General features: G+C 50.5%; 1 protein-coding gene across 1 annotated transcript in view; it reads left to right on the top strand.

The window, feature by feature from the left end:
- Pcp4 (Purkinje cell protein 4) overlaps window positions 1-21,373 on the top strand; it is a 52,909-nt gene extending 31,536 nt beyond the window's left edge. The window contains exon 3 of the mRNA XM_047565167.1: window positions 20,965-21,373. Coding sequence (XP_047421123.1) covers window positions 20,965-21,092 — 128 coding nt within the window. The 3' untranslated portion in view covers window positions 21,093-21,373. The remainder of the gene's footprint in view (window positions 1-20,964) is intronic.
- Window positions 21,374-21,712: the final 339 nt, after the last annotated feature.

Consider the following 21,712-nt stretch of genomic DNA (forward strand, 5'->3'; position numbering starts at 1 on the left):
GAGACAACCTTTCCCAGTGCTTGGAAGCGTTTTGCTCTTTAAGTAGGCAAGACTGCCGTAATCTCGGAGGACCCACGGCCAGCAGTTTCCAGAAGCGAGAACCATCTTGAACTGCAGCTGCCTCCACAGGGAAGGTGGCTCCAGTCGGTAGGTGGGTGCTGGCGGGGCTCCTCGAGCCAACGTGTGTGGATGCCGCTCTGGATGCCACTGCTGCTTGGACACGGGTGCGTCAGCAGACAGAGGGGCCGACTTTCTGCAGAAGGGGCATCTTGCTCTCAGGCTGAGCTGTCACTGCCCTGAGCCTCTCCAGCGTACCTTCTAGTACCTTCCAGGACAGCATCTGGAGACTGTCTTGAGTAGTGTAAATCCCACTCAGCTGATGAATTGCTTTCTCCCAGCATTCTTAACCAGTAGCAAGTTGGAGTTTCCAATCAGTACTCATTAATCTTGGAAGACATGGGTCAATTCTCTGGACTATTCCATCAAAACATATAAAATAATACTGTTCCCAGTATATTTTATTCTCCCCTAAATGGGACTCACCTTGTTTCCAGGAAGTGCCCGAATTTTATTAGTTTTAGGCAAGCTGAGAACATATTCAGTGCTGAATCATTTCTTTTTTTAAGAACTCAGAACATGATTGTGGATTATTCGGGCCCTGTGCTAAAACCTAGCCAGCAAAATGGCTGGTGGCACTGTGGCTTTGCCACCTGGAGGGCAGGCATCTTGCCCTGGGGCAGCAGGAGAGCAGAGTCGAGGGTCACCACACAGCAGAGTGGCTGTGGAAATTATGGCAACTTCACCCAGCCCCATGCCGTGCTCTGGAAGATAAGACTCCAACAAGCTTATTCCCGGGTGTCCTGTCTGTCATTTCTCTCTTTTTGTCTTTTACTATCCATGAAGGACAGAGCCAGCTGCATCCTCTGTAGGTCCCAGTGAGAAATGAAAGCCCAGGGCCCTTGTTAGAAAGCGGGAGGCAGAGCGTGAGACGGAGGCCGCTGGGTACGGCTCAGTTGCCCATCCCTGATGCCAGTCTGCGACGGGCGTTGCAAACAGACTTGATTTTCCAAAAGGTAATTAAATGTGTATTGTTCATCTCACAAGCCATTTTCTTTCAAGCTCTTCTAAACTACTATCCTGGTTTAACATAGCAAATACATCATCGGAAATGTTCTGGTGTTAATTCATTTGAGGGTCTGAGGTGGTCTGTGAGAATGGTTTGATCCAGAAACCCCCACAAAATCAGGCAAATTAAGAGGTTCAAATGTTCAGGTCCACTTAAGAACACCTGTGAAACTGTCAAGGCCATGGAGGTATGCATACCCCAAAAGCCACCAAGTGTCTCAAAGCCATCATGTTAAGGAATCAGTAGGTGCCTTTGCAGTGGTACAATGGGGTCATAGTATGCCCAGGACAGTCCAGGGTCAGTGGCCCAAAAGGAGCTTTGGCCGCACATGCTTTTGAATGCAGAGGGATGCTGGACTCGCGTCTTGGATGCAGATTCTCAGGTCATCCTACATGTCCAAGAGAAGGGTACTGTCCTTCAGAGCTCGAGGTCAGGTCAGCCCTCAGGGGAAGTCCCCTGCCACATCAGGGTGATCCTCATGGAGAAGGACAAACTGCTCCTAAACCAGAAGACGAGGATACACAGAAGAAAAGGCTTCCCAGAAGAAACTGAAGAAATAAAAACTTCCTACTGGAAAATAAATCTTGCATAAAATAAATTACATGTAGAAGAAAAAAAATGAATTTGAATCTCATCAATTTCCCAAATGAAGGGCATACAACCTCCCAGCTGTTTTATTTTTTCTTGCTTTTAATGGTCTTGGCTAAAATTCCCGATTCCTTTATTTCATACGGTTTCTCACTGGCGCGGTACCTCGTGGTGGACTGAAGACGCTGCCAGTTCTCTGACACGTGGAGAGGCAGCTCTGAGCCCCCTGCTCCTGCATCTGGGTGCTTTGTGATTCCTTCCACCAAAAGATGTAGCAGAAGGGAAACACGGCAGCCTCTGGGCCAGCCCTAAGGAATCGGCACCTTCCACTTCCGCCCTCTGGAATCCACCCCGTGAAAGAAGCTAGTCGCCACACAAGGCGTCTAACCACCTGAACCTCCATGCTGTGAGGAAGCCCAAGCCAGCCACACGGAGCAGCCGCAGGCAGAGATGCCAACCAACTGTGACGGCACCCGCTGTCCCCGCCCAGTGCAAGGCCTGTGACTGAAGAGCCCTTCAGATGGCCCCCACCCCAGGATCCTCTGACTGCAACTGCAGGGAGGCACCAAGCAAGAAGTACCGCCTGAGCCCACAGCCCACAAAGCTGGGGCAGAAGAGCCAGTTCTTGTGTTTTGCTTCTCAATTCTGGGACAACTCATCCCACAGTGATGGTTACCTGGAACACACTACCTGCTGATACTGGCTGGCCCACCACCCTCCCTCGCTCCATCCCTTCCCCCCGTGCATCCTGGGGTGTCCCCTTGTGCTGCTTAGAGTTCATGTTTTCAGGATGCAGACAGTTAGATCCTCAGCCACCAGAAAAGGGATGCTGTATCACAGCGTAGACTGGCTTCCCTTCTCTCATTTGTTTCTTTAGTCACTCACGAAATATTCCCTGAGCACCTACTGTGTGCTATGCACTGCAATCAGAGCTAGTGATGGGATATTTTAAAAGAGCATGGGGGAGGGGGTGGGCAGGATGTCCTTAATGGTGAATGTGTCAGTCAAGGTCCCGGGAGGAAGTAGAGGCACACTTCAGCTGCGTCCTCAGAAGAGCATGCTGCAAAGGGACTCTTTGCAAAGGTGTGCTGGGCTGAGGGGAGTCACAGAGGACCATGCAACATCTGAGGACAGTGGTGGCAGGTCCTGAAGGGACCAGGGTCAGGGAGGGTCTGAGCAGGAGCGGCCTGTCAAGCCACGCCTTCTGTGGCAGGGCCCAGCTGTGTCATGGCACCTTAGCAGAGGCGCATAGGGGTGCTAGGGTTAGCACAGAAAAATACGAGATCCCTGCTCACATTTCAATTTCAGATGAACAAACTAAAATTTGAAGGTATCCCATGCAATGTTTGGAAAATCGTTATGAACTTTAAAAAAAATCTGAAATTTGAATGTAAGTGGACGTTCCATACACTATCTGGCAACCCTAGAGAGAGAGGTAGCCCTCCGTCTCTGCCTTCTGATCATTCTGGGCACCCACCGGACGGACCCCAGCAAAGCCTGGGAGCTGGGCTAGGTGGAGCGGGAAGGTGTGGAGAGCGAATCTAGAGAGGCAGGAAATGAAACCTCATCTTGTACCCAGGGTCTGGTTTCAGTCTTCCTCAGTCAAGTTCCTCTTCCAGCCTTCAGATCTCTAATTAAAAAAAAGAGCCTTTTATACTGTAGGTGTTCTCAGGAAAGACAAAGCAAGAATGATCTCACTACACAAATTTTGAATTGACTTTAGTCAAGAAAGAAAGGAAGGAAGGAAGGAAGAAAAAGAGAGGGAGGGAGGGAGGGAAAAGAAAGAACAAGGACGATGAAAGAGAAGTGTCCCCACGCCGCCCCTTTGTTTCCTGTGTGGTGTCCTTGGGGGGTCCAGGAAGACCTGCCCAGCTGTCCTGTCCTCAGGAAAGCAGGCAGAGGTGGGCCCGCAGGTGGCTGCAGGTGTTCCCTGGGGGCTGGAATGGCGGCTGCCCCGGCCCGGGTGGGTGAGGGGTGGTTTTGCCGTGGGATGGAGACAGCCTGAGCCCTCCGGCCAGCACACCAGAGAAGAGGCCTGAGGCTGCTCCACCTCCCAGGAGAGCTCGGAGGAGGCTCAGGCCCCGCTTCAGGTCCTCTAGGATGCCTCAGCTCGGACCCCGAGCTAATCTTCAAACCAGACTGCCAGCTCAGCTGCTTGAAAGTGTGAGCAAGGACCATCTCTTCTTAATTAAAGACATCTTTTAATTTCTTCCCTCTCCTTTGCCCCACGCCAGGAGACTAGTTCTTCCTGCCCCACCACCGCTGGGTCGCCTGATTTTCAAGGCAGTCACCTAGCCGTTTGTTTGAAGGTGTTCGCTTCATTATCATCATTAAGGAGCTGCACCTTGTTTTTCTGGGCTTTCACTGTCTCTTCCTCCTGGGAAGGTCATGCATTGTCCCCTCATGAATGGCTCTGCCATTTCTCTCATTTCATTTCCCTCGTTCTCCTTGTGAGAAAAGCGTATATAATTTGAATATCACTAGATGTAATTTAATAAGATTTTTAAAAAAAATTATGGTTCTTTGGAAAGTTACTCCCCTCCTTCTCCTGCTGAGTGGAAGATGCTCCTCGCCAGTCCTCCTGGCTTCCCGTGGGTCCTGGACTCAGTTTTCCTGTGTCTGCTGCCTCTTTCCCTTTCCCATCACTGTGTAGCCCTGTGACCAGCTGAAATGGGATTGTTTGGACAGAGTCGCAGGGACCAGGAGCAGGGGAAGGTGGGAGCTCCACCACCAGTTTAGAAAACACCGCTTCCCCTCACTGGGGACATGGCTTGGAAGCGTGGGGCTATTTCTGTGCTTGGCCAATTCGCTTCTCCTGTGTTTCTAAGCACATTCTTCTACCATCCCAGACCCTGAGGGTAATTGGAACTTGAGCTGTGCTCCGGCCATCAATCAGAAGGCCAAGTCTCCTTGGATGTCAAGATGCTTGGGTGGCTGGGTCTGATGAGAAAGCAACTGTGGTTAATCGAGTTGCAAACCCCCCCCCCCCAACTGAAGCCAGCTTACAGGACCCCAGGGCAGCAAGGGACCTCTGCATGTGCTAGATCTCACCCCGTACTGTGCCAGCATCGCCACCACCAGGGTCCTAGAGGAAGACTGCTCGTCTCCAGCCCCCTGAGATTTGGAGTTTTGCTGTTTCGGTGCAAACATAAAATTTTTGGCAGTTTGATCATGTGTACTCACCAAGGTGAACTCTCCACCAGTTCATGGAGCAACGACAAAAGAAGGTGCTGTTACGTGTGATCTGAAAATGGGCAGGGACATCCGAAACAGCCCAGGTTGAGGCTTTGTTGATTATAACGTACTCGCTGGCACAGGATGTGCCCTGAACATTCCACCTGGGGAGCTGTGGGCTCTAGATCATTCATAGGAGTTAAAATAAAAAAGGCAAAACCCTCAGAAATGTTTGGCATCAGACTCTTGCTGGGTGTATCCACGGGTTTGCCCTCACCGTGAAACACTGGTTCCAGTCCTCCCGCATGTTAGCAGATGACTCTGGATCCTCTTTTCCCTTTAGCCAGCCTGAGTAGCACCTTGAGCCTGCTCGACCCTGAGGCCAGTTCAGAAGACCATTCTGACCCTCGGTTTGCTGCTGAAGGCATGGGGCAGGGTGGATCCCAGAGCTACTTCTACCTCTGCAGTTCTGTGCTTCAGACATTTGCCCTGGGTCCCCCACAGTGACCCACCGCACCTCTGTGGCTCCCCCGGTCTCCACAGTGCGACAGTGTTGTCTTAGGCACTCTTTCTCTCTCTTCTAACTCTGACACTTTGCAAATTTGAGGCTGGCTGTCTTTCCTGGGTCACTCTCTAGAGTGACTTCTTTTCATTTTGTGTTTTGCACACATCACGGGAATATGGCCCACGAGTTCAAAGGAGAACTGCGGTGGCTTTATCTGCGGAGCAGGAGAGGGGGAGAAGGCAGAAGGGGTGGGATCTGACTGGGGCCGTCACCGACTGTGAACACATGGCAACACATCATTGTTTTCTTGGAAATAACTATTTCAACAGAGTGGTGAAAATGGGAAAATTCAGTCTTTTATCTGGAAATAAAACAAAATAAAACAAAACCCCTGCCTTTCCAACCGGTTGGCTGCAGAACACAGAGCAGGTTTCTTGCCCTGGGACAGTTCCAGAATGTGCTTCAGGTTTGCAGGGAGGCTGCTACCTGTGACCGGCCTGCAGGTGAGCCCAGGTCAGACAGCCACAGTCCACTGTCCCAGAGATGGAGGTGGCGCAGAGACGTAGAATCCTTAGAAGCTTCGTGGCTCTGTCCCCCGTGGGTCTGGACAGGGTTGCCTGGCTTGCCATTGTTGGGCACATGTCTGAGGGGTGGTGGGCGCCTGACCACACCTGACAACACTGGCCTGCATTTTCTAGAAATCCAGCCCTGGACTCGTGGCCAGCTTGCAGGACTCCAGCTGCACGTTTGAAACTCTGGGCCAGATTTGTTTGTGGAGGGGTGAGTTGAGGTCCTGGAGGACAGGGACTGACATGTTGACGATGACACGGTCTCAGGCTGGCCACACTCCCCAGAGTTGAACAGAACTCTGCAGTCTCGCCAGTTAGCGTCTGGCCTGGACAGCCTGTTAGGTCGCCCTGCCACGCAGGCTGGTGGAGTAGAATTGCCGGCCCTGCATTTCTTCGGTTTAGTTTTAAGTGACTTTGTGAAGGGTGAGATGTGACGGCCCCAGGAGGTGCTTCCTTTCTCTGACGGGCGGGCGGGCAGCAGACGCTTCCCCTACTGAGCTAACTGGGTTCCCCACCAGCTGCCGTCAGTGCTTCCTTGAGCTCCTGCAGCCCACGTGGATATTCTATCACTGCTTAATCTTGGATCTAGACAGAGAGGCTCCTTCTACCTCTGTTGATAATTAGAATATTTCAAGAGGTATTTTAATGCTGGGCCTTTGGAAAATAGTACTTTTTTACAACAATTTCAAAATTGAGTAATTTTGGTCACTGAATAATTGAAAAGTTGAATGATTTCGACAGTGGGAATTTCTCTCCGTCTTTGGAATTCTCTTTTTATTTCCTCTGGTGTTGTGAATGGAACCCAGAGTCTCACCTGAGCTGGCCAAGCACTCTACCACCCAGCTACATCCTCAACCCTTTTATTTTATTTAATGTTGAAGTTTTGAATCTGACCTTGAACTTGTGATCCTTCCGCCTCAGCCTCCTGTGTAACCAGGATTACAGGTATGTGCTACCACGCACAGGTTGGAATTCTTGAAATAAAGAAAAATGTTCCGCTTTACTTTTGTTCTGTTAGAACTTTTTAGATGAGGAGGCCTTGATGGAACCCACAAAGGCAGAACCTTGACAGGCCAGGAGGTGGGCCAGCCTGGAACTCAGTCACCCCAACCAGCACAAAGGCAGCCTGGAGCTTCGGAAGGTTTTCACCACCTGGGAAAGCACTGCTCCGTTTCTTCTTGGAGCTAGTTATCAAAACACTATTTGTTACTAATGCCACAACCTAAGCTGCACTCCTAGTTAACCTTTCTGAGCATAGGTACTGCATGTGGCTCAGCCACCTAGTCAGAGGAGTGCTGGGCTTTACCCCTTCTTGGGTATTTAGTTGTATTTTCCTCTCCTTTTCTATTGTGCGAACCCTTCTTCCTGGTAAGTAGAAACAGGCCCACAGCTCCCGGTGAACCATCTCTAAAAAGAGATTTCCCACCAATCAGCAGGTACCTGGCCATGAACTCTTAAGGTAGAGCCATCTCACCAAAGCATGGAGGTGCGGGGTCTTGGCTTCAGACCTAGGAAGGGAAGGCCTAGGTGTGGCTGCCGGCCCGGGGAGTCTGGCATTCACTGCCACAGGCTAGCGGTTCCTGGAACTCGGCATACACCTGTGTTTAGACGTAAGGGCGTGTCATGGACATAGGCAGGCCTCCGTGCAGAGCCTGTCCCCGTCCCGTGGCAGTCCTGTGCAAGTCTGAAAACAGGAGCAGTCGGAGATGGTCAGTGATGTCGGTCTCTGCTCCTCGGGTTTTTCCGCATGGAACAAGTGCAGGGACTGCCAAGGCTGGTGGCCGGCTGGGGCGGGGTTTTCAGCAGTGCCTGCCTCAGCTGGGCTCTGCTGGACGTGGGATGGACTTGGCCCTGGCTTGGCTTTGCAGACCCCCTTTCAAGACCCATCAGAGATTTGCATCTACAGTCAAATTCCACACACAGTGGAGCCTCCGTTTGCATCTGAGTAAGACTGTGCAGTGATCTTTGATGATATGCAAAGGAGGGGAGCAGTCAGGCTGTGGGGTTGGGGCTCAGGTGAAGAGCAGGGTGGAAGGGAGTCCTGGGAGCTAGGGCCGCGGCTCAGCGGCAGTGGGCCCAGGGAGCGCGGCCAGGTCAGGCAGGGATGACAGTGCACGGCCCGAGAGGGCTTTTTTTATTTTTAATTTGAGAATTTTTTATTTTATTTATTTGTGCATCATAGTCGCGTGTCATGGTGGAGTTGGTCGTTTTGAATTCTAACGTGCGCACATGGAGCAACGCGATCTGGCCAACGCCATTCCCCAGCGCTCCTGCTCCTTCCCACCTCCTGTCCCTTCCTGTACTCTACTGATCTCTCTTTCAGGAGAACACCCCCTAACCTTTCTTTCCTTTTTCCTCCCTACACCCACATTTGAGAGACAACATACCACCCTTGACCGTCTGAGTTTGCCTTGATCATCTCTGGTTCCATTCATTTCCTTGCAAATGCCATGATTTCATCTTGCTTTATGGCTGAGGAAAACCTCACTGTGCGTGTGCACCACGTTTTCTTCGTCCTTTCACCCACTGACGGACGCCTAGGCTGCTGCCATAGCCTGGCTGCTGTGAACTGTGCTCTGTGAACACGAGTACGCGTGTGTCCCTGAACGATGACTCACCTTCAGGGCGAACGCCCACAGGTGGCACAGCAGGTCCTGGGGTGGTTCCATCCTCGTCTTTGAGGAGCCTCCACATGACCTCTTGGTGGTTGCTCTAATTCACAGTCCCACCAAGAGCGTAGCACGTTCCTTTCTGGAGAGAGCATTCTAATCAGGCGGCTGCAGACAAGAGAGGAAGGAGGAGAGGCCCCAAGACCCAGCGCCGGAACCTGTCTGGCCAGCTGGGGTGACTTTCCGTCCAGGCTGTCGGCCTTCCTGTCCTAGGAGGCTTGACGGTCACCCCTGACCAGACTCCAGTCCCCTGCACCAAGTCCAGGAATGCCCTCCCTTTGCCAGACGGCTCTTTCCCCTCTCCGCGGCTTCCACCAGAGCCAGGGGTGAGGCCCGCCAGGGAGCCCAGGGCTCAGCCCCGTGTGGTCCTGGTGGGGCTCCTGGGGCTCCCTGCGGCTCCTTACCATGTTTGGAAGCTAGGCTGGCACCTGACTCGTCTCTCTATGAGGGACTAGGGAACTTTATGACATCCTCTGCAGCGTGGGAACTTTTCACATTTCCAAAGGTCTTTAAAACTGGCACTGGGAAGTCGGGAGCCGGGGCCATAGTGAATGTGGCGGGCAGCGAGTCCCTCCAAGACTGCGGCAGCCTGGTGAAGGCAGGTCCTGAGGAGAAGGGAAAACCGAGGATCTGAAAGCCGTGGAAGGAAGAGTGCCTGGAGCGGCAGGGCGTGGCGGCACCCTGAGGACGCAGAGCAGCCCTGGCCACTGCACCCACTCCTTGGGCTTCCGGTGTGCGAGGCCAGGAAAGGGGCGCTTTCAAAAGCTGGGAAAGGAAGGGTGCGGAGCAGGACGCTGATGCCGCCCCAGGACAAAAGGTGAGGTGTGGCTGCGAAGCCGGGGAGCCATGGTGGGTGCCGGCTTCTGAACCCAAGGGAAACATTTCTGTAAAGATTGGGTTTTTTTTTTTTTTTGGTGCGTTGTGCACCAGTTTTTTAAATTTATTTTTTGTTTGTTCTAATTAGTTATACGTGATAGTAGGATGCACTTTGACATGTCATACGTAGATGGAGTTTAATTTCCCTTTCTTCTGGTTGTATATCATGTGAAATCCCAGTAGTCATGTGGTTACATATGCAGGCAGGGTAGTAATGTCTGATTCACCCTACTATCCTTCCTACCCCCACATCGCCTCCCCTGCCTTCACTGCCCTCTGCCTAATCTAAGGTAACTCTATTCTTCCCTGGCCCTCTCCCCTTATTGTGAATTAGCATCTGCATATCAGAGAAAACATTCGGACTTTGGTTCTTTGGGATTGGCTTATTTCACTTAGCATGATAGTCTCCATTTTCACCCATTTACTGGCAAATGCCATCATTTCATTCTTCTTTAAGACTGAGTAATATTCCATTGTGTATATATACCATATTTTCTTTATCCATTCATCTCTTGAAGGGCACTTAGGTTGGTTCCATAATCTGGTTATTGTGAATTGAGCTGGTATAAACATTGATGTGGCTGCATCTCTGTAGTAGTTTAAGTCCTTTGGATATAAATGGAGGAGTGGGATAGCTGGGCCAAATGGTGGTTCCATTCCAAGTTTTCTGGGGAATCTCCATCCTACTTTCCATAATGCCTGCATCAATTTGCAGTCCCACCAGCAATGTATGAGTGTACCTTTTCCTCACATCCTCGCCAACATTTATTGTTGTTTGTGTTCTTGATACGTGCCATTCTGACTGGGTTGGGATGAAATCTTAGAGTAGTTTTGATTTGCATTTCTCTAATTGCTAAAGATATTGAACATTTTTTCATATATTGTCAATTGATTGTATTTCTTCTTAAAAATCAATGCCATGAAGAAATGGCCACAGAGATCAGAGAGATGTACATTGCAGGAAAAAGTGTGTAGTCAAGGGGAGAAAATGGACCTGAGTAATGTACCATGATACACATTAGAATTTCTGTTATCGGCTAGAGATGATATGTTTCAGATGTATCCTGCACTGATTATATGTGTAAGTGGATGAAGTCTGTCTACAAGAAGTTGAAGACCCCAAATAACAGCAGCTTAGGAAATTGGGGAGCTTATTTCTCTCTCATCTAAAGAAGGCTGGAGGTAGGTGGTCAAGGTTCATCAGTATAGTTTCAAGGAGCATCGACTATCTATATTTTGGTTTTGTTCTTCTCTGCATAAGACTTCCAACTTTAGGGGTCCAATAGGGCTCCTTGAGCGCCAACCTTGGCTCCCACATTTCAGCCAGCAGAAAGCAGTTAGGGACAAAGTTAAGAAAGGGCAATCAGTGTCTTTTAACTTCTTTTTAAGGATATACAGATTTTTTTATGACCACATCATATTGGCCAGAACTTAATTGTATGACCACACGCAATAGTAAGGAAGTTAGGAAATTTCCTTGGGTGAACATGTGCTTAAACTCAAGTCAGAGGTTTTGTAACTAAGAACAATGGGGTAACAAGACAGCAAGAAGACCCAGCCACAGCAGCTTCTGCAGCAGCCGCTGGAGCACTGGCTCCTGGCGGTCTTGCAGAGGGTGCCTGGAGCCTGGGTGACTCATCTGTTCTCTGTCCCCCCACAGCCCGAAGTGGCTTTTCCCTGGCGGAGGGCGAGGAGGGCAGATCATGACTGTTCCGCGGGCTGCCGGGGCGCTAGCTCCCCATTCCAGGGGGATTCCAGTGCTCAGGAAGCAAGCAAGCATTTGGTGTGTGCTGCCCCCCCATCGGTTCTTCTCTACGCAAATTAAGGGAGAGCCGGCAATCTGATCTCTGAAAGCAGGCTCATGCCCTCTCTTTATCTATTCTCCTCCCCACCCGTGTAAACTGGTGTGACTGCGGGAGGTGACAGAGGTGACAGAAGCCACCCTCTCGAGTTTTGGTAGAAGGTACTTGATCGAGGGCATCCATGCTCTGCACAGGTTCTGGGAGGCGACCTGGGTGACCAAGTCCCATGCTGGATGATTCCAGCAGGAGCCTGGCTGCTCCTGAGGCTTCCTGGCACGTGGCACCAGCAATGGGCACTGAGTGGGACAGCCCAGAGAAACCCACTTGGTGCTGCAGAGGAGGGATCTCCCTGCGTCTGGCCACCGTCTCAGGCACATCTGCCTCCCCGGATCCTGGCAGCGCATCTGCCTGACCTGGCCTGGCCAGCAGAGCTCTAGTCCTGTTCTCAGTCTCCGTGGCAAAGGGAGGGCCTGGAAGGACAGGGCGCTGGGCGGGCCGGCCCGCAGGCCACCGTCCGGGGTAGCAAGCACTGCATCTGGGCTTCCTCCTGCACCTCACGAGAAAACAGACTCCTCTCCCGCTCAGCTCTGCTTCAACTGCAAGGGAGGTTCGAGCCTCAGGACCACAGTCAAGACTCGGGGCTTGACTTCCTGCTATCCCTGGTCACACTGCTTCCCATCCTGCCTGACTGCTCGTCTCTGTGTTCCTCTGAATGAAGAGGCGTTTTCATGAGCGTGAGGAGCTGGTTGAGTCCCTACATTCACGTGTTGAGGCTCCCAGGGTCATTTCCTCAGGTGTGACTGCAGAGATGGGGGCTTGAAAGAGGCCATTGTGGCTGGGTACGGTGGCGCGCCTGTGATCCCGGTGGCTCGGGAGGCGGAGGCAGGAGGACGGAAACTTCAAAGCCAGCCTCAGCAGCTCAGCGAGACCCTGTCTCTAAATAAAACATAACAAGGGCTGGGGATGTGGCTCAGTGGTTCAGCGCCCTGGGTTCCACCTCTGGTACAAACACAAAAACAAAAACAAAAAAAGGCCATTGTGGTGAGACCCTCAAAGGGCCCTGGGGCCATTCTAAGAGGACACTGGGACACAGACACACACAGTGAGGACCAGCTGAGTTGCAGGAAGGAGCTGTCTGCAGACCAGGGAGAGCTCACCACACCTGGATCTTGGACTCCCAGCCTCCAGGATGCGGGGGAATGAGCTTCTGTTGTTCAAGTGTCGCCTGCGTGTGGTACTCTGTTAAGCAGCCAGGGCCAGAGTCTGCCTTCCAATAGAACCCCCCCCAACACACACACACAAAAACACAAACAACAACAACAAAAACATCCTTTTTAAAATTATTCTTTTTTTATTTTTACAGACTGCATTTTGATTCATTGTACACAAATAGGGTACAATATTTTCATTCCTATGGAATGAGACAAACATCTTAAAATGGTATTTATGTCTCCTTTTTGCTGCCACCTTCCTGGGCTTAACGAGTGTGGGGGAGGTTTGATGTCCCCAGAGCTCCTTCTTCCCAGTGGAATCTCTCAGACCCGCACTCTCTCGACCCTCCGAGCGCACGTCGAGCAGGCGTTTTACACAAACCAGAGCGTAGCCCATGGCAGCTGGACAGCCCCGATGATGGAGGGAGACGACCCAGGGAAGCCAGGAGCGAGCCGGGTCTTCCAGCTGACCAAATTAGGCTTCACGACAACGGAGCCCGCGGCCGGCACGTCCGGGCCTGTGGGATTCAGAGCGCCTCTATTTTAGGATGAAGAGAATCGCTCTCCTGGAAAGAGCCGTGAACCCCACTGAAGGCATCCACCTGGTAAACGGAGATAGAGGAACTGGAATTGGGTTTTTATTGGGTCTGGGGAACATAATAGATACAGAAAGTCCCCCGCCTGCTGCTGCTAATGCCTGACCTTGCTCATTAATCTCTGCTTCTTAGCACAGACCTGGAAAATTACAATTCTCTGCACCAGCAACCTCGACTCAACAAATGTGTGCGCAGTGGCTGGGAGCCCCTGCTGGCTGGGGGTCTTCCCCCGCCTGCCAGGCAACGAGTGGCCGTTTGTCACCCAAGCACAGCCAGCTGAGGGACACCACGGCTCTCTGTGTGCCTCATTTCTGGCTTCTTAAAGGACGTATTGTCTTTGTTTTTTTTTTAAGTGGGCATTTCGAAAAATATGATCCTCTCTGGCAGCATTTCTGTCTGCTGTGCGCTTGCATGTACTTTTACCAATTTTTCTCAGAAGAATTGACCTCTTTCCCAGCATTAGATGCCTTATTTTCTGGCTTCATTCCAGACCGCACGTGATTTTCTTACCTTCTCTTGCTGCCTGGTGGGCGAGGGTTTCAGTCCCTGGAAAGGACCCCACACTGGCTCTACTTGGGCCTCAGTGACTTGATGTGAAGGAGGTGTGGGCCCCAGTGGAGAGCCCCTAGTACTGGGGCCAGTTGGCTTAGAGACAGCAGAGGCTGCGCAACTGATGCATATTAACTTTAACTTTCCAAGTTAATATACACTTTGAAAAAAGGTGGGACGTTCTGCAAACCTTGGCATTCAAACGTCCCATTTGCAGGGCATACTTAAGCTAAATGACTGCTATTTCTTTACGGCGTGCTAAAACTTCGGTCTTTTATGGAACGCTATGTGCTTCGACTCCTAATGAAGGAAAACTCCTACTCAGGACAATTATATCTCAATTTACTGCTTATGCACAAATTTCTGATCTGCAGGATTAGGCCTTAGGAGGTAATTTGTTTCTATCAAATAATCTTAAGCTATAGAGAACTATAAATATGTAAATGAGAGCCTTTGCCCATGTGTGTGTGTGTGTGTGTGTGTGTGTGTGTAAAACATAAAATCTATGTTCATGACTTACATTGTAAACTTGGAAAAATCTACGTAGGGGGTTCCCTTCACTGAGCTTAGGGCTAGTGTTTTATGTATACAGTTTTTTTTTTTTTTTTTTTTTTTTTGGGTGCTGGGAATTGAACCCAGGGTCTTGCCCATTACGGAGCATGTGCTCTACCAGAGAGCAGCACATACCCCAGCCCAAAATATACCATACTGTGTGTCTCAGACTCTCTGTCCCATCTTGGGTGGCTAGGGGATCTAGGAACAGCTCTGTCTTTCTCTAGATGTCTTTTTATGTCTGTTAATTTCTAAGGAATTTATGTTAATTATTTGAAGTCTGCCACTTCAATGCGAATTCATGGAAGAAGAATAATCTTTCAAAACATGTTGTTTCCAGGTTGTTAAGAGCCCTGCTGCCCCCGCCCTCCTGGCAGGTGGGTCTTGGGCTCAGGCCCCTCCCTGCTGGCTCCTTCCCAGGGCCATTCCTGACATCCTGAACTCAGGCAAGGCCTAGCTCTCCTGGTCAGCAACCTGCTTTGTTTTGGGAATCTCTGAAATTCCATTTTTTTTCCCCCAATGCTTTTACTTTTCTATTTTCTGTTTTCCTCTGGGAGGCAGGGACCCAAGTGTGTCCTCTGCTGTTCCCCACCTTCAGACAGGGGCCACACTAAAGTTCTCGACCACTTGCTAACTGAATGAATTTGATGTGAAGTCCTGGTCACCAGGGAACAGGTGATGTTGTGGGTGGATCCATCACGGTACATGTGTAGACTTGGACTACTGAATACACGATTTTTCACAGAGACATTAACTGATCTATACAGAAGACTGTCAGCTGACCTACATCCAAGGAGCTGAAAGTAGTGCAAGAACTCTTCAGAGTAACCATGAGATTTGGAGCAAGACCTGGGTTTGGCCAGTATGTACAAAACAATCCTGGACGAGACTCAGGGTAGACTCTGAGTCCTGGTAAAATAGGGACAGTGGATATTTCGTGTAGCTCTTATAAATGGGTGTATAAGTCAAACAAAGCAAAGAATTCAAAGCCACTTTAAAATGCATAAAGTACAAAAGTTAGATCAGGTGCTGTTACGGTCAAGGTGTGCCCTGTCCCCTCCCTCCCCTGCCATTTGAAGACTTAACCTCCTGGAACTCAGAATGTGACTGTTTTGGAGACAGTGCCATTGAAGAGGAGAGCAATGTTACGTGGAGCCATTAGGGTGAATCCTAATCCAACAGGACTGGTGTCTGTGTATGGACAGGAACTCTGGATGCGCACTCACCGGGGCTGTGCCCCTCACCACGTGAGCATTCCTTGGGAAAGTGGCCGTCCCCAAGCCAAAGAGAGAGGCCTCAGGGAGACCTGCCTGCTGTCACCTCCTCTCAGACCTTCAGCCTCTGGAACCAGAGAAAATGAGTTTCTGTGGTTTCAGCCCTGGTCTATGGTATTTTGTCATGGAAATCTGAACAGACTGATCCTGGTGCTCAGCATGTGTCTGTTGATGGACCGCGGCCTGATCGGAGAACCTCCACTCCAGCATTCAGAGTTTCAGGATAGATAAATGCAAATGTAATTTTAGTCTATAAAACCATGTTGCCATCCCATGGCTTGTATACATTTCGGATTGTCTTCGACTGGTGGTAGTTCCTTACTTTTATATTTATGATTCTCTATTTTACATTTGCCCATCAAATGATCTGTAAAAGAAAACCCATTTAGGTGTAGGAGGAAGGATCTATTTCATGCTCAATAAAGAAAGTCTCTTATTATCATTGCGTCTTTAAGAGGAGCCGCCTAAAGTATTTCTCATGGCATAATCAAGCATAATAGCGTTACCATCCAGGGGTGCTGGCTCGTTGTCTCCATTCAGCATGATTGAACGGGACACAGAGACAGCAAGCAAGCAGCAGGTTTATTGTGAAAGCGACAGATTCAGAGATAGACTTAAGAGAAGGGCCCAGAGCTGGGAGTCCAGAGGGGAGCTTTGGCCTGTCTGGAGCTTCCTCCTTTCCTTAACCCCTCCCCTCCTCACCATTACTGACTGGAGCCCCCTCTGTCCATGTGTCTGTTTTAGTTTTTCTGTTGGATCCCCGGTTAGGGGCACAGGTACAGAAGTGTCTGTCTGACTGGGTCCCCTGCTGTGTCCATGAGTACTTTTGCCACCCAGGAAGGTGACCTCGTCAGAAGACCCTCCCCTGCTCCTTTGTTCTGGCCCTGCCCAACCTCCTCACTCACCATCTTGCCCTGGCTGCCTCCGCATCTCCCTCCACAGTAGAGGCCTCTTCTGGTCTCAGTTTCTGCAAAGAACAGGCCGTATTTGGGGGAAGGTAACGGAAGAGGATCTTCAGTAGCAGGAAGTCTTACCTGAACAGGAGCGCAGCTTCCCACCTGGGGCCGTGGCAGATCTGAGCTGCCCTCTCCAGCACTGGTTCTTCCTTACGCTGGACTGTGGGCAGAGCTCTGTGCCATGGTGTTTGGGGGAAGTTTCTGCCCATTGCGGGGGCAGTGTGGAAAGCCTAATTGCTTGGGGGCCATTTCGCAAGCTTTGTGCTGTTTGTGTGAGTGTGTGTGTGTGTGGTGCACACACACGAGCCGTATGCTGGATCACCGACAGGCATGCAGATAGCAGGTGCGGAGTGAGTAACAGAGAGTGCAGCGGTAAATAGAGAATGGAGCAGTCATGCAGTCTGTTCAGCCTTGTAGGAGTCAGTCTTCATTTTGGATGAGACAGAATTTTCCAGGTGATGGACTTGAGAGTGGGGTTAGTCTGCAGGGCCGTGGGCATCCTGCCTGCCTGGGCACACAGGACATTGATGTGGTGGGTCTGTTGTTTTCCCACCAAATGTCCCAGAAGTTGGGTTTTTCCACATCCTTCAACGGAGTCGCTCTTTTACATGAAATCTGCTTACAGGTAGGTACAAATTTCCTCTTGACCACTTCCATGGTCACATTCAGAATTTCATACGGAGAAGGAAAGGACGGAATTCCAGAACCCCAGACAGAAACAAAACTGTGCAGCTCCGGACAGCTTGCAGGGTGTTGTGGTAAAACACTGCTTGCTCAGACGGACAGAAAGCCAGTATTAGGAGCTGGGTGGCTGTCTGTTTTTCCAGTTCTTAAATAAAAATGTCAGGTGGAGCCTACCCAGTCCAGATACAAGCCTTCAGACATTTTCGTGAGAGAAGAAACAGAAACGAAGGGAGACGGTCGCCCTGCCATCTGGAAACCAGAGGGCACACGTTTGCCCTGTGCTGCTAATTGAGAAGAGCCACTGCCTCCCAGGTGGCATCTGTGCCAGGGCCCCCAGCCGGGGACTGGGAAGGACTCTGCACCGCCCGAGCTCTGTATGACCAGGCTTTTGGTTGTGGACTATAGCGGTTGGTGCAGGAGGTCTCTGCTTCGAATACTCTTCATTTATTTAATTGTTTTGGGGGGACTTGGGTACAATCCAGGGTCTTGAGCATGCCGAGTAAGGGCTCTGCCCCTGAGCCGCGTCCCAGGCCTTAAGTGTGTTCTTCATGGCTGGCTTTGCTGACTGGGGCTGTCCCCACCTCAAGCCCAGCAAACACAGCTGCCCACACTGGCCGCACAGCTGGCTATGGAGGGAAGTGCCCCCTTCCTCTCTGAATTAGGGCCCATGTGACTGTGCCCAATATCATCTGGGCTGCAGTTTACCTTATAATAAGGTGTTGATCAGTGCTTAACACTGCAGAGCTGGGTAGCTAGGTAGGTTAATGTTTTAAAACGTGATTTTATTTCTGAATTTTCTAAATGAAAAAACTGAGTTGCAGAGGAGCTAAGAACCCTCCCCAGGTCCTACAGCAGTGGGAGGCAATCTCCAAATCTACTGTCCCACTTCTGCTGGGGAGGGTCTGGGGGCTAGGAGAGGTCAGCCTCTCACTCCAAAGAGACTTGGGGCTTTGTCTGCAAGGGCCCCAATTCCTGCATTTAACTTCTCCCCGGCCAGGTGTGGGTGGTAGCCTCTTTTCCAGCATGGAAGCACTCAGAAACACCCCCAGATTTCCCTGGCATGGGAGCCAGCCTTTGTGGGGAATGCTCAGGAGTCGTTGCCTCCACCCACGACTCAGCAGTTCCCCTGGGCTCCTGTGGGCTCCCCAGTGACACAAGCCCTGGGCCCACCTGTGGGAGGCCACGCCCCGGCCTCCCGATCTCCAGGCTGGACGTCTGCTGAAGCGCCTGCGCCTCTCTCCACCCAGGTCAGATTTCCCTGAGGCGCTGCCCTTTACCCAGCAACGCCTCCGGACTCCTTCTGCCAGGACCACCTCGAGGCATCTCCGGGCCCTTAGAGCATTTGTGCTGATCCCTGTGCCTCAGGCCTAATGAGTTTTTCAAACAAGGGAGGGATCCATAACTTATGTTTCAGTGGAAGAATTAGTTTAAGATACAATTGTAACCTTTGTGTTTCTGACCCATCCTCACCATCTTATTATATATTCCCTAAATATACATAATTCTCTGCATCTTCATTTGTCAAAAAATAAGATTATAGCTTTCTTCCCCATTGTTACAAAAGGGAGAAGACGAATCAGGCCCCTCAGGAACTTCAGGTCATAGCGACATTTTAATTCTGAGAGACATCTCCCATCCTCCCTTGGGTCAGGGTGAATTTCCCCTACTCAACAGGTGACACGGGCATTCCTGGCGGGACAGGGGTTTGGCAGACATGACCGTTCCTAGCACTGCAGCTGCTCCGTAGCCACAGCTGGTTTTGGTACTGAAGGTTCATTTCTCCTACCACAAGCACTGGGGCCGTTGTACTTCAGGTTCTTGCCTTCCTGTCCTGGGATCACGGAACACCATTAATTAAGCATTTCACAAATACCCACTTGAGCCAATGGTCCTGCCCCTCCGTGTTCCCTGCAGAAGGGGAATGTAGATTGAATGCGAGAGGTTGACCGACTTGGTGGGAAACAGTTCCTGTATCCTCTGCATCATTGGGCTCTCCTGGGTCACAGAGGACAGCACCCAAATGTCCCCCGACGGTGCATTCAAAGCTCTGCTCTCGTGGGCATTGGCAGCAGATCTGGGAGAGAAGAAAACAGTCCTTTGATTGAGGTCATAAATCTGTCAGTTTAACAAGGCAGGCAGGCCTGCAGCCAGGTCCCCTGCTCCCAGATGGGGGTGCGACTGGAGGGCTGCAGGCAGAACCCGCTTAGTTGCCAGGAAGACCAAGGAGCCTGCTTATGGGTCTGCGAGAGAAAGGTCATTCAAGATCTATCTGAAATAAATGCTGGTTCTCAGGCATCTATCCCTCTATCTACCTATCATCTGCTCCATCTTCCATATCTATCATCGCATCTACCATCTATTCATATCTGTATCTAACTACTATCATATCATCTGTATCTGTCGTCTTTCTCTTCTGTATCCTCCGTATCTATAATATCATCTAAACCTACGTATTTCCCACGCCTATCATCCCCCTGCCCCCTCTATCATCCATCTGCGGGCAGCAAGCAGTAGAGAACAAGCCTTACTTGAAGGGACTGTGTCCCCCGCCCTCTTAGTTGGGATTAGGGTCGCTCGCTGTCTGTTATTCTGCAAAGTCTCTGAGAAAGGAAGCAACTGGAGCAGGTTAGGGCTGAATGACGGTCAGAATGGCAGGCAAGCCTTGCTCCCTGGCTGGGGCTTTCTCTCCTGCCTCAGAAGGCTCCCTCGGTTCTCTGTCCCTGGGCTGGAAGTGCTTCTCTCTTTCGGCCCCTGCTGCACCAGGTGCAAGTGACGCCTAGCAGTGAGGCTGTTGGGCCAGGTTGTTCTGCCTTGAGCTAACTCTAGGGCTACTTGTTACTTTACCTGTCCAGAGGGGCTGGATCCCACTCTGGCTGCACCTGAGAGCCTTTGCAAACACTGTGACTGTGCGGCCTCCCCCCAGGGACACCCAGTTGTCACTCAGTCTTGCACTCAGGAGACCTTGCATAGCTGCAGGGGGGCACCTGAGGCCCCAGTGTCTGTATGGAAAAAAGAACACAAGAGACATCATGTCTCTGATGGCTGGCCATCAGCCCCGCTGGGCTGGAGAATTTTAAAGACCTTCCTCTTGTGTGGCTGGGGGATTTTATTTACTTATTTGTTTTTACCAGTTGCTGGAAGCTGGCCAGTGTGCAGAAAGGTACCCAGCGTGATGGAACGGGCCCCACAAGGTGTCACTTCTTTCTGACTTATGTTTTTAGCTCGACTCTTCTGCCCTGGTATACACATCCCCACACCTACCTCGGAGGAATACAATGCATGGTTCGTGAAACTTCAGTCTAACTGTGCAGGTCGGTGTAGTCCTGAGGATGATAAAAACTGAAGCCCTGAATGCACTAAGCAAGTCTCCTTGGCAGCAAAGTGTCCACAGAAACTCAGTGTGTTACTTTGCTAACTTAGCGCTCTTATGAAAGCCAGCTAACATTGGGTCAGCGCCTGTGGCAGTTGTATCTACATGACATACCAGGAGAAAATACCAGCACAGTTAATGTTTTTAAAAGTTTATGTAAACTGTCTCTGGTAGGAACCAAAAATCAGGTGCAGAAAACACAGCCAGTGTCCAGACTGTGTCCTTGACTTTCATGGCCCCTCTCAGGACAGAGTTCAGGCAACTAGAGAACAGTGGACTCCCAACTGTGGGAGGCCCCCTTTGCAGGGGATTTTACTTTGCAAACAGGTCTTGTGCTGGGAGCAGCGTCCCAGCCCTGAGGTGTGCAGCCTGGTGGTCTGTCTGGCTTTGTTTAGCTGGTGCCCCTATCTTCTCTTCTATTTGCAGCTCAGATGACCACATGTTTGTGTTTTTCTTGCTGCAGATGGGCAGAAGAAAGTTCAAGAAGAATTTGACATTGACATGGATGCACCAGAGACAGAACGGGCGGCGGTAGCCATTCAGTCTCAGTTCAGAAAATTCCAGAAGAAGAAGGCTGGATCTCAGTCCTAGTGGGGGAGACCCTTCCTAGTCCGCTTGAAGACCCCAAAATTCAACCATCATCTGTCAAGAAACTAAGGCAACAACACCCTAGACAGAAGTCATCCATGCGAGATACACACATGCACCGCAAACCTAATTGCATGTATAGAAACCCATAATATTTATACCCCTGTAGACAAGCATAGGCAAGGAAAATTTGAGTAGCTTAATCTCTGTGTTTATCTCCATTCTCATTTATCCTGCAACTATTTTCCTTGAAGTTGTAATAAAATGAAGTTAAGATGAACGATTCAAATGTCTGTTTTCATCTCTCTTTATTTACTTATTTATTTGTTTGTGTTTCTGCTGCTGAGGATGGAAGCCATGACCCTGCACACACTAGGCATGTGTTCTGCCGCTGAACTTCACCCCCTGACTCTCCCTTTACATTAGCCTGGGATGTCACTCAGGTTAGAACTGATTGCAAATCGGATGTCCATTTTCTCCCTGTCTCGTTAGAGATGGCATGGGTGGCTTCTGTTAGGAACTTTTGTGCTGAGAGTAAGAGATCCTTCCTTAGCCACGTCTGTCTCACTTGAAGAGTGCTAACTGCTAATGGGCAGTGGCGATATACAGCCCTGTGTCCTGAG

The sequence above is a fragment of the Sciurus carolinensis genome, chromosome 9 (assembly GCF_902686445.1).
Source record: "Sciurus carolinensis chromosome 9, mSciCar1.2, whole genome shotgun sequence".
Classification (NCBI taxonomy): domain Eukaryota; kingdom Metazoa; phylum Chordata; class Mammalia; order Rodentia; family Sciuridae; genus Sciurus; species Sciurus carolinensis.